We start from the raw sequence: 13839 nt of genomic DNA on the forward strand, positions 1-13839 counted from the left end.
CTACATTAGCCACACAGATTCAACGACAACTAAAGAAGCAGACACATCTTTGGCTAATCAGGTACATTTTTGGGTAATGGGAAAACATAAAAAAAGAAAACTTCTGTTGCTTAAAGCTTTACAGAGGGGAAAGACAGTTGGATCACCTCACAAAGGGCTTGCTATGTAGCTTTATAATTAGCTGATGAGCTGAACTGTAGGGATTTGTCATGAGCTGACTGAGCAGAGTACCTGTTAGGAACGACACTCACCCTGACTGCAGGACTGGAGTCCGTCATACGTGTTAAAACATACAGTAGCCTCTGTATGTGTTTGAGTGGTCTGTGTGTAATTGCTGGCTGTGTGTTTGTGTAGTAATAGAGCTGGAATTAGCAGTAGGAATCCTGCTGTCTCTTTTCCAGCTCACTCCATCCATTACAGGATTAGAACAGTAATGTTCAGCCTCTTGTCCTGCACACTGTCTGGCCCCTCAGATCTGCTACAGCAACCATGCACAAAACAGCATTTATGCTCCTGCCAAGCTCTCCCATCCACTGCAGCTACTGCTCCAAGTCCCATTGTAATGGTATTTTCAAGGTCATTATATCCATATGGGCTTACTGTAGTGTACTCCGCTTAGCTGCGAGTGTGTATGGGACAGCAGAATGGGGGTATTATGTGTATGGAAACATAAGCTGGTTCTAGCAGAAGCCTCCACAGCCGTTTCATTCCATTAGCGCCTAATACTGCATGCTGCTCCAAAACTCGCTGCTTTTCAAAGACCCTTATTACATAAGAGCAGCAGGCAAAAAAGACACGCAAACATGGGCATAAACACGCACATTTATGCAGTCATCCCCCACCAGCGCAATCATTCTACGATACACATCTGGCTAGTGACAGGAAGAGAAAGATGTGTCTCTCGCTCTCTCTCGCTCTCTGTCTTTTTGTTATGCTTTATGCTCTCTCTCTCCCTCCTTCATGAAGACAGCTTATGGGTTCTGCAGGGAGGACATGGCCCTCTTTGTCCCTGTAATATAGTACTGTTTTAAAGCATATGATCAAGTTGCAGTCAGAGTAGCCAGGTGAAGTACGGCTTGTGCATGAAGGTGCTACTAAGTCACCCAGAGTAAACACCTAGAGAATTTTAGATACCCCATATAAATTTAAAGTTAAAGTTGTACTGTAGTTGTCATATAAATAAAATGTATTTTATAAAAATATAATTTTAGTGTGCTACTTTACTTGTTGTTGAAATTGGCCACATTTAACACTCTTTTAACTAATAATATAAAAAAATAAATATATTATATATATATATATATATATATATATATATATATATATATATATATATATATATATATATATATATATATATATATATGTATATCGCTGTTGTCTAAAGAAAACCTTGTATCTCCAAAATGGTGACTTTACAGGAGAAGGAAAAAAACCTTCTTTACTCTTTTAATGTAAGTCACTGGAATCAGACGTCTTTCCCAGTAATTTGTCCTGTTTCTTTTGGTTTGTTGATCATGAAATTTACGTACAATATAAAGGACAACAGGCTTTTTCAAAAGACATCAAAAACTGAAAAATGACAAAAATGCAGTAAAAAATGCAATGGTAGAAGGCCAATATTTCTAAAATGTGAAAAATCCTAAAAATAAGGAAAAACAACAGGTGTCACTGCTTTTGACTGGTACTGCATATACCTTTATTTGTCTATTTCTCCCTGTTTAGAGTGTAGAAGGACAAAAATAACATTATAATAAGCAAGGTCATAAGTGTCAAAAATCGGAGCAGGGTTTGGTTAGGAGAAAGGCTATGGCGTGGTAGGCAGTCTTGGAGGGCGAAAATAAGCCTTCAGCCCAGTGTAAACACACTTAGCTACAGGGACACCATGTGTTTCTGAGCTCCAGAGCTGTGTTTTCTGTTCAAGCTCACTTAAAACCACTGCATCATTTGCAGAGACACGGAGCGTTGTCCAAGCATTACATTAGTGTAATACAAAATAATGGATGGAATTTCCAGAGAAGGCCAAGTGGCCAGGGTTGAGCAGGTTGCGGCCGGTGCACGAAGTTTCTGGCATTAGGGGGAGCTTTGTCTGTGTCTGTGCTGCGGGGGCTCACAGTGGCTCAGCCAGTGGCACACTGATGGGGGTGGGATGCATGGCTCACACTGCTAAATGGACAGGGGCAGAGGTGTAATCTTCACACCAGGACACACACACACACACACACACACACAGCAGGGCCAGATGCTCTCTCTCTCTCTCTCTCTCTCACTGTCTTTCTGCCTTTATTTCTTTATCTCTTTCTTTCTCTCATGCCAGATTGGCAGGTCAATTTGTTTAATGTGTTAACTGTGCCTATTGACCTCATGCAACCTGCTGACATCACATGAACATACAGACACACATGACTCACATAGCTGACACTCAGTGCAATGGAAGACATTACACAGATGTTAATGGAATATAGTGTGGGTATTAGCACTTTTAGGGTCTTTCCACTCTTGTATATCTTGTGGGCATGAGTCTGCAACTCAGCAGAGATGTCACTCAATCCATTTTTCATGACCAGAGGAAGTGCTGATCCATTAAAATGGAACATTAGGGGTGCTTTCATGCCTATCTTGTTTGGGGTGGACTTAGCAAACTTTTTCTTCAGTTCAGTCCATTTTGACAGGTGTGAACACTAGCCATGCTTGGTGCACACCATACGCTCAAACTGTGGTCTGGCAAACATTGCGTGTCTCGATTCACTTCCAAATGAACCCTGGTTCAGTTCACTGCTGGAGGTAAAACATAATTGTTGTGGTCTATATTATTCTGATTCTGATTCACATAGATTAAGCATTTCTATTTCCATGTAAAGCAGTTCTGTGGCTCAAATGATGGCAAATGTGACAGTTACTGAGCGCTTGAATCTATGCAAAATTTCTGACCAATAAACAAACACTGATGTATTATACTGTGCAGTTAGGCATTGCAGTGTGAAACCAACTAAAACAAATAAAGGCTCTGATTCAGACCTTAGTAAACACACCATGAACACAGTGTAATAGTAAAAACGTGTCTTAATCATGTCTATACGTCACCAACAAAGATGGTGAATGAAAACTGATCTATATGCAAATTGATAGAGCGAGCATTGCAGCAATCAGCAGGATAATTTATGGGCCAGACTTACTAAACATTTTCGAAGGCACTAATGCATTTTATACACACAAATGCACTCACAGTTGATCAGTGTGTGCGCAAAAGTCACTGAGCTGCAGATTTTAGAACACTGATTTCATGAATATGCATTTTAGGGCGTAGCACTCTCTAGGCACAAAAATAGTAAAAGAAACATATGTAACAATGCATCATGCATCAAATTTAACTCAATTTACTGACATGAACTGGCTAGAAAACAGCCATCACATGAGGCGTGAGAGAAGATTTGCTACCAAAAACAAGCTTTTTCTATTTAGCAGTTTTATTTTGTCTGCATGTTTCATTACATGGATAGCATAATTAGCCTTGTTTTATTTGATTTAATCATCATTTAAAAATCATTATGTTCTTAATTTTTATTGTAGCACTACTGGTTCATTTTGTGCCTTTTCATTTATCAGATATGAGAAAAACTCTTGTGACATTGTGTACTGTGATAATTTTTCAAAGTATGATGATATTTTTTCTGCCATATTACGCATCTCTGTATGAATGGCCAAAATGTACAGTGCAATTTTGGAATACATGCATACATATATACACCGATATACACCGATCAGGCATAACATTATGACCACCTCCTTGCTTCTCTGCTCATTATCCATTTTATCAGCTCCTTTTACTGTATAGCTGCACTTACTGCACTAGTTACAAACTGTAGTCCACCTGTTTCTCTGCATCTGTGATAACACTGAGTTTGTGTGTGTTGTACTGGTGTACATAATTTGAAATTATCTGTCGCCCTTTACATTGTTTGTAAATTTCATGATGAATGGAGCAAAAGAAATGGGCCAAAATTACTTGGGGAAAAAAGTAAAACCCCAATTCCAATGAAGTTGGGACGTTGTGTAAAACAGAAATGAAAACAGAATACGATGATTTGCAAATCCTTTTCAACCTACATTCAATTGAATACACTACAAAGACAAGATATTTAATGTTCAAACGGATAAACTTTATTGTTTTTTGCAAATATTCACTCATTTTGAATTTGATGCCTGCAACACATTCCAAAGAAGTTGGGACAGGGGCAACAAAAGACTGGGAAAGTTGAGGAATGCTCAAAAAAAACACCTGTTTGGAACACTCCACAGGTGAACAGGTTAATTGGAAACAGGTGAGTGTCATGATTGGGTATAAAGGGAGCATCCCTGAAAGGCTCAGTCATTCACAAGCAAGGATGGGGTGAGGTTCACCACTTTGTGAACAACTGCGTGAGCAAATAGTCCAACAGTTTAAGAACAACGTTTCTCAATGTGCAATTGCAAGGAATTTAGGGATTTCATCATCTACAGTCCATAAGATCATCAAAAGATTCAGAGAATCTGGAGAAATCTCTGCAAGTAAGCAGCAAGGCAGAAAACCAACATTGAATGCCCGTGACCTTCGATCCCTCAGGCAGCACTGCATTAAAAACCGACATCATTCTGTAACAGATATTAACCACATGGGCTCAGGAACACTTCAGAAAACCACTGTCAGTGAACACAGTTCGTCGCTCCATCTACAAGTGCAAGTTAAAACTATGCCATGCAAAGCGAAGCCACATATCAACAACACCCAGAAACGCCACCGGCTTCTCTGGGCCTGAGCTCATCTGAGATGGACTCACGCAAAGTGGAAAAGTGTCCTGTGGTCTGACGAGTCCACATTTCAAATTGTTTTTGGAAATCATGGACATCGTGTCCTCCGGGCCAAAGAGGAAAAGGACTGTCTGGATTGTTATCAGCGCAAAGTTCAAAAGCCAGCATCTCTGATGGTGTGGGGGTGTGTTAGTGCCCATGGCAGGGGTAACATCTGTTGCACATCTGTGAAGGCACCATTAATGCTGAAAGGTACATACAGGTTTTGGAGCAACATATGCTGCCATCCAAGCAACGTCTTTTTCATAGATGTTCCTGCTTATTTCAGCAAGACAACGCCAAGCCACATTCTGCACGTGTTACAACAGCGTGGCTTCGTAGTAAAAGAGTGCTGGCACTAGACTGGCCTGCCTGCAGTCCAGACCTGTCTCCTATTGATAACCTTTGGCACATTATGAAGCGCAAAATACGACAATGGAGACCCCGGACTGCTGAGCAACTGAAGTTGTACATCAAGCAAGAATGGGAAAGAATTCCACCTACAAAGCTTCAGCAATTAGTGTTATTGAGTGTTGTTAAAAGGAAAGGTGATGTAACACAGTGGTAAACATGTCCCTGTCCCAACTTCTTTGGAACGTGTTGCAGGCATCAAATTCAAAATGAGTGAATATTTGCAAAAAACAATAAAGTTTATCCGTTTGAACATTAAATTTCTTGTCTTTGTAGTGTATTGAATATAGGTTGAAAAGGATTTGCAAATCATCGTATTCTGTTTTTATTTATGTTTTACACAACGTCCCAACTTCATTGGAATTGGGGTTGTACGGTTTTTCCTTCTCCTGTAGAGTTACCATTTTGGAGATATGAGGATTTTATCCGGCAAGAGTAAATAAAAAACTATGAATAAATATAAAGAGTGAGAGAGAGAGAGAGAGAGAGAGAGAGAGAGAGAGTGGGGGGCATCATTGGAGCATGCCATAATAGGAACTGCATGTGCATGTGTTTTATTCTAAAAAAGGCTAATAAAATTCATCCTCATATCTTGAAAATGCAAGGCATTGTATGGGGTTCTCCAGCTCTTCCATTAACTTTCCAGCTCGTCTATAGAGGAATTCTTTTTACATTTGGTGAAAGTGCACTCCTCGTGGATCTATGCATTAGCGCCTCTGCAATTCAAATGAACTTGTTTGCGGGTAATGTTATTTGAATGACAGGTCATTGTAAATTAGTCTCAAACTAGGAACCAGCTCTGAGCCCTAAATGTTTACGAGCTCTTAAGATTCGGATGACACGGTCCACATTGTCAAACAGGGACATGGTGTTTATTGTAATATCTATACGTTTCATGATCATAGATCTGCATCTCTTCCTCTCAAATAACTGTAAACAGCAATGCTCTAAAGACAGTGAGATTTTCTCCCATGGCTGACATGGCCTGTCTGATAAAATGAGGAAATTTGAAAGTACGTACTGCATGTGGTCACTTCAACCTCAGTTTAAGTTTCTCAGGCTTCTGTGTAGTGTTAGTGACTCAAGCCCCATTTATAGAACATTTATTATGGTAGCAGCAGAGCAGCACGCTCCATTGATCTGAAGAAACCTGAAAGCAGAGAGCTGAGAAGTGGCCATTTTGGAGCCCATCCAAGAAGACGTCGTGATGTGTCCAGTTAAAGACGAGAAGGACTTGCAGGACATGCCGTATTACCAATAGCAGAGACAAGCTCTGATTATCCTGCATGTGCAGAAGACTTTAATATATGCTGAGGGAGGGATACCCTTCATGCATTTTAATAAGCTGGATCTTCCACTGGTGTGCAGCTCTTGCCAGGTCTACATTATAGTCAGCAGTGCATTCTTGGCCATAACTTTTGTCCAGACTTACTAATGGAACCCACAGAAATGTTTGCAGTCTACTGTTTTATTAACAATATTACCACTTTATATTTATTATTTCTTTCTCACTGCTTTTGTTTCCTAATTATTTTTCTGTGATTCCTGTTTGTTGCAACTTTACTATGTGTTGCACATATTTGGAGCTAAACAAGCAGCATTATCATTTTATTATAACAGCAGCTTCATCTCAGATTTGTTCAGTGCAGGGTGATATTCCTATAGCCGAGTCCTACAGTAATGTGCAACAAAGGAGAGTTTGAAATGGTAGGATGTAGGTGTGGATGCAAGTCTTTATTTAAAAAGCATTTTCTAATAACAAAAAAATGAACATGCTCCAGAATTAGATAAGAGGTTGATAAAAAAAAATAATAGTAAAAGAAGAACAAAGCAAGGGAATTAGATGGGATTCCATGACATGGTGTATTGTTTGTCTTTGTTTTTGGTGGTTTTTCAGATGCCCCTCTGGAGCTGCCCCTGCTGCAACTGATCCCGTCTCAGAGGCAGCTTGTTTTCCGAGGTGACCGACTGCCCTTGCAGTGCACCGCCTCCTACCTGGACCCCTCCTTCACACTTACCTGGAGCCATGAGCGGCGGCCTGTAGGCACACAGGAGGAGATAGGGGTATATGTGGAGGAAAGCATTATCCACGACTGTTGCCTCATCACCAGGTCAGAGATAATGTTGATTCAGGCTTTATTTAGAAATCTCGATTTTTTGGCAGTTTCCATTCATTAAACTCCAACAGCAAATAACAAATAAATAAACACATATAATACAGTTCAAATTCAATTTGTTTGTTACTATGACAGTCAATGTGAATATATGAGCAAATGTGACCACATTGTTACCATATAAATTGGATTTGGTCACGTGCAACTTGCAATGTGGAGACTACAAATTGGATTTGACCCCTTGCATGGCCAGGGCCCACCTGTACGCATATGTACCTTAAGGACAGCTCAACCAGTTTGCTTCAAAAGTCCTGTCATTTTTTAATAATAAGCCTTTGCATGTGGGAAACCTGGGATTTTAATAGGTTGAGAAGGAGATTCGTGTCAGTGTGAAAGTCTTACGGAGTGACAACGGGAGAGCGAAGGAGAATAAGTACAGTCACGTGTGGTCATTGACTGTCTGAATGTCTATGCATCTTTAGTTTTGATTTATGTGTGCACATCCTAGTGGGTTTAAATCAATTGACAGTACACTCATGCACAGACATATATAAAGTGACCTTCTACCAGCTGTGATTTACCTTTCATTATCATTGCCCTTGATATTGGTTGGGAAGGGCAGGACAGGAATGTTCTGGCAAAGTGCCAGCTGTATGCTTCCCTGTCAGGGTTGAGCCGCTGTTCTGGAAATGTTGTATCATTGTTAGACGTGGCTAGCACACTAGCAGGAGCAGATGCTGCATGCTATGGCAGTAATGTGGCTGGTATCTGTTTACGCACATTCTGACAATGATTCTATCTTCCTCATCCTCCATTTCCCTCCACTGGTCAGCACAATATATGTGTTTGCAGACATGCAAAATGTTGATACCCTTTTCCTGTGTCTGTGTGTGTGTAAGCATGTGTGCGTGAAAGAGTGGCACAGGGCTGTTGATTAGTTTAACTGCCTCTTGCTTTGGTGTGAGCCTGGCCATAAATATTGATGGAGTGCCGACAGAAATATGTTTCCCTGTGTCAACAAGCCTGGAACGCTTTGCTCGCAGTTTTCATAGAGCATGCCGAAAGCTCCAGCCTTCATAAACCACCCAGGAGGATGCTCGTTTTTTCCACTGCTGTAGCCATGCCCTCGTCATCGGGAGGCTTGTAGTCCCTTTACTGTGAGTGATGATGGTTGGATGGCAGTGAGAAATCTCAGTGTCAAACAGGACACGCTGACTGACTCGCAGTTTGATCCCCAGAGCACATGAATGCACTCTATCTTTCCTTCCTTTTCTTCACTGGCTGTGGTCCTTACGCATTTTTGGTCCCAGCCATGCTCCAGAACCGCTCACTTAAGTCATTTTCCTAGGTCTTGTTATGTACATTGTGGATAGTTAGTTGCTTAAATTATGTAGCGTAGCTCCTGTTTGACTCTAATAAAGCCATTTTTACTGAACTAGAAATGAAACTATCAGTAAATACCAAGAAGACAGCTTTTGTTCTGTGCAAGCCATTTACAGTCTTGGAAAGTTAAGGGCCCTAAATGGTTCTTGGCTTAGACATACAGGAGAAAGTTGTAGAAATCTTTACATTATATACAGGTTCCTTAAACTTTAGAAAGGTTCTTCACACTCGCACATTTAATTTACTTTGAAAGAACCATCCACTGACAGGTTCACCGGGGACCAAAGGTGGTTCTTCTGTGATTTTGCTCCAAAGAACTCTTCCCAGCAGCTTTATTTTTAAATATGATCTACTGTAACGAGGAGCGATGTTGAGGCAGACGCATGTGCAGAGACAAGCAAGATTTATTATGGGCAAATCCAAAATCAGGGTCAAGACGGTCCAGGTTCAGGTAGCCAACACAAAGAGCAGGAGTTACAGACATGACAAGCAACACAGTAGTCCATACACTTAACAAATAATACATATACTATGCACACAAGCCTTACATCAAACATACAAACAAGCTTACATCAAACATGATCAAACAAAGACCAGCACTAGACTAAGGAAAACACAGGGCTTAAATACAAGAGGGCTAACAAGGGTTTACAAGACACAGGTGGAAACAATCAAGGGCGGAGACAAGAAACCAGGGGCAGAACCAGGAGGAAACCAAACAAAGATGCACATGGACGATATAAAGTAAACATAAAAGCACATGGAGGAGTGGGGGGAGCCAATCCTGACATCTACTTATGAATTTTATGGATAGCATTGCTGGTATTTTCGAATACTAAACAAAATAGAAATGTCTAGCAAAGAGTATTCTTTGCTCTTGGGTTTGCTCCATGTAGTTGCTCTGTTCCAGTCATCTGCTCTTCCACTAAACAATTAGACTCACTTTCCTTCCTGCTGACATGTGATGGATTTCTTGTCATTCAAGTTCTGATTAGGCCCTGCAATTAAGCTCTTGCGCTCCCCTTCAACACACAAACTGTGCAGCTCTATTTTCCGAGTGGAGCTCATACTGTAATGTTGTTCTTGGCAGTGGGGAGACCCCACTAGCAGAGGAGTGGTGTTTAGTAATCCTGTCCTTTCCAGCACAGACTAGCCAGACTGACCAAACGGCCAACCAAAACACTGGCCTGCTTAATCATGAGCCACACATACACAGTCACATGCATGCGCCCTGGCTGCTGATCCTATGTCATAAACACCACTGTCAACAGAGACTGAGAGACTTATTTATATTTATGGGGTCCCCCCCCAGTAGAGCAAGCATGCTGTAAATATACACCCTCTCTATTAAGTGCTACGTTACCCCACTATTAATCTGTCACTGTAAATGACAGATGTTGTACAGTGTTTCAAGACCATTCTTTCCACGATGGTAACTGTTAGCTTAAAAACTGGGTTTGCTGAAGGCCGCTTTCATAGCTCGGGCTCGTTCAGGGATTTTGTGCGTGTGTGGTATGAATGATGATTTTGAGCATGATTTGAGTGTAGAAAAGCATTGAGTACAGATGTTTAGTTTCATCAATACATTATTAACACATTTGGGTCCAATTAGAGAGCCAAAACCAACAACCTCATTTACACGTAGGGTCAAAAGACATCCCACTAAGATTTCAGGCATGTGTGCTTAATAAGTAGCCACACACAGAAAGTTTATGTTCTCTTCTCATAGCCCCATTCCTCTTGGAGCTGTAGACAGACTTGTAGTCCAGTCTGAGCTAACAGCTAATAGCCTGACGCACTGTGTAGCCTAGCCCCCATGCTGAGTGTTGGCACTAGGCTAAAGAGCCAGTAACTGATGCTAGCTGAGAGAGCTGTTGAGTGTGAATCAAGCCTCATTACTCAGAGCTCTAGGAGCCTCTAGAGGTACAGTCCACATCTCTGCTAATCTCGCTCCATTATTAATCAGTCAGACCTGACATAAAATAAAAGAACAGGGCAGAGGAGAAAAGCAAGAGAGATACAGAGAGTACTTTTTCGTCTTATATTTTTGCTCAGTGCTCCTCTTTAGGCCCGTCATCCCTTCCTCTCTCTCTCAATCACTCTCTCTCTCTCTCTTTCTCTCTCTCTCTCATATTCCTGCCTGATTGGTCTGTGTAATTAGGTAACCATGGAGACTGAAGTCTTAATTGGCTTGTTAGACTGTGGTTTGGCTGATTGTGGGGAGTGGGAAATGATGCTGTCCCTCTCACACAGATGACTGGAGCAAAAGAGAGTGACGATTAGTGAGATGATAGTGAGGGAATAGTGAGAGGGAAGAACACAAGTGGAAATGGTGACTGAGGGATTGAGTGAGTGACAGAATGAAGGTAAAAAGCATTAGAGCATATAAGTATAATAAGTATCTCTTTTTACATTGAATTATTTACTTCATTGTTTGTCTGTTTAGGTAAAACAGGAGAAAAAACTAGACTTGGGGTGATAATTGATGTTACTGAATATTGTGATTTAACCAACTCTTTGTACAATTGCTAATCTGTGGCTTGTTCAAAATTTCAGTAGAAAAAGAAATTGCACTTAATTACAGATTAAAACAAACAAATTACCAACAAATTCACTACACCCTGTCCTGAAAGGTGCCCATTAACCAAAATCTGTACTTTGTTGGCATAGAGGCCAACAGATCTTAAGGCCACTGACTTTGAAAGTGTAAATTTTAGTCTAGACTTGTGTACTGACTATATATGTACTGTACCCAGAGGAAAACTATTTATTTATTTATTTTCATCTACAGTGGTTCAATATATATTACAAGCACACTGCAGCTCAGTGACATGATAATAAAAATTGTAAGTAATTGTAAACATGTAAATATCTTTGGGCGGCATGGTGGCGTGGTGGGTAGCGCTGTCGGCTCACAGCAAAGAGGACCTGGGTTCGATGGCTGGGCGACCATGGTCCTCTCTGTGTGGAGTTTGCATGTTCTCTCCATGCCTGTGTCGGTTTCCTCCTACAGTCCAAAGACATGCAGTCAGACCAATTGGAAATGTTACATTGCCCCTAGGTGTGTGTGTAAATATCTTTTTCTCCATCATGTTAGTCTAACAGCTGTAAACAAACCCTTTGATTCGGATTGGTCTTAGACTGTATCTTAAGAAATTTTGGTTAAGAGGGCACCGCTGAAGCTTCACTGATGTGGTCCTTGCCAAAAACTACACTGAGGGCGCTTAGAGGGCATTCATGTGTGGCCCTTTGAACAGCAAAATGAGAAACGACTTTGCAGTCATTGTGACACACACAAATGAGGAACGCAGGGCAACAAGTGCAGCAAATGAAATAGGACATATGTAGTTGTATTTGTCTCCTCTTCACCATAGAATTCTACATGAACAATTCCATTGTTCCAGTATTTATCTAAAAGTTCATTTTTTTTCATTAAATACATTTCATTAACAATTCCAGTCCATTGACTTTCATTGTTTTTTCCACTGGAATGTGTATTCTGAGTCACAAAAGCAAGTTATTGCTGTCAACTGTCAAGAAATAATCTTGCAGACATGGGAGTGCTCTCTCTCCTTTTTCTTTGGAAAGCTGTAAGGATGAAAGCTGTAGACTTTATCCCAAATATTTTTTCCATTCCAGATAAACCAGAGTGCTTCTCATCCCATTCTCTGAAATGATTTGAAAGAGTATCTTCTTATACTGGCTGAAAAAGACATGGTGACTGATTCGTGTGATTACACATTTAATGGGCGTATTGAGATCGTACTAATTGCTCATTTTATTGATTCATTAATGGGACTATATATTTATTATGGACTTGGATAAGGTATCTTACTGTGAGTACACCCCTCACATTTCTGCAACTATTTTATCTTTTCATGGGCCAACACACTATAGAAATAAAACTTGGATATAACAAAATAGTCAGTGTACAGCTTGTATAGCAGTACAGATTTACTGTCCTCTGAAAAGAATTCAACACACAGCCATTAATGTCTAAATAGCTGGCAACACAAGTGAGTCCACCTCACAGTGAACATGTACAAATTCACCTCAAAGTGTCAATATTTTGTGTGACCACCATTATTATCTAGCAGTGCCTTAACCCTCTTTGGCATGGAATTCACCAGAGCTGCACAGGTTGCTACTGGAATTCTCTTCCATTCCTCCATGATTACATCACGGAGCAGATGGATATTAGACTCTTTGTGTTCCTCCTCCTTCCGCTTGAGGATGCCCCACAGGTGCTCAATTGTTTTTAGGTTTGGAGACATACTTGGCCAGTCCATCACTTTGACCTTCAGCAAGGCAGTTGTCATCTTGGAGGTGTGTTTGGTGTCGTTATTGTGTTGAAAAACTGCCATGCGGCGCAGTTTCCTAAGGAAGGGGATCATGCTCTGCTTCAGAATGTCACAGTACATGTTGGAATTCATATTTCCCTGAATGAACCTCAGCTCCCCAGTGCCAGACCGTGATGCTACTGCCACCATGCTTGACTGTAGGCAAGAGAAAGTTGTGTTGGTACTCCTCACCAGGGTGCCACCACACATTTTGGACACCATCTGAGCCAAACAAGTTTATCTTGGTCTCATCAGACCACAAGACTTGGTTCCAGTAATCCATGTTCGTGGACTCTAATGAGTCACATGACACCAGGGAGGGACATTGACACAATTAGGCACAATTTGGATATGTTCACTGTGAGGTGTATTCACTTGTGTTGCCGGCTGTTTAGACATTAATGGCTGTGTGTTGAGTTCTTTTCAGAGGACAGTAAATTTATACTGAAATACAATCTGCACTGATCTTGCTCTTTTCTCTGTTTTGTCATCCTGGAGATGTCCCACTTAACCCTTTTCTCTGTTCCAGTGTTCGTGGGTGTTTTTATACACAGTCGTATTCCTGTAGTTTTCTTTGGAGCTCAAAAGAAAAGGCTCTAGTTTTACTCTTCAGAACAGCCATTGCTGCATTCAAAATCTCACTTTCATGCTCTTTGTGAGGGCGAGGCAATTCCTCCCAAAATATTACCTGCATTGTTTCCCTTTTCATCTTTGTTATAGCTTTACATCTTTTAGCTGCTCTGTGCAATATATTAATGTTTAGT

The 13839-nt window shown here is 40.8% G+C and overlaps 1 protein-coding gene across 1 annotated transcript in view; it reads left to right on the plus strand.

The window, feature by feature from the left end:
* The window catches only part of LOC108426860 (adhesion G protein-coupled receptor A3), a 214381-nt gene that overhangs the window by 41435 nt on the left and 159107 nt on the right, over nt 1-13839 (plus strand). Inside the window, exon 7 of the mRNA XM_017696663.2 lies at nt 7136-7349. Coding sequence (XP_017552152.1) covers nt 7136-7349 — 214 coding nt within the window. The remainder of the gene's footprint in view (nt 1-7135; nt 7350-13839) is intronic.

The sequence above is a fragment of the Pygocentrus nattereri genome, chromosome 5 (genome assembly GCF_015220715.1).
Source record: "Pygocentrus nattereri isolate fPygNat1 chromosome 5, fPygNat1.pri, whole genome shotgun sequence".
Taxonomy (NCBI): domain Eukaryota; kingdom Metazoa; phylum Chordata; class Actinopteri; order Characiformes; family Serrasalmidae; genus Pygocentrus; species Pygocentrus nattereri.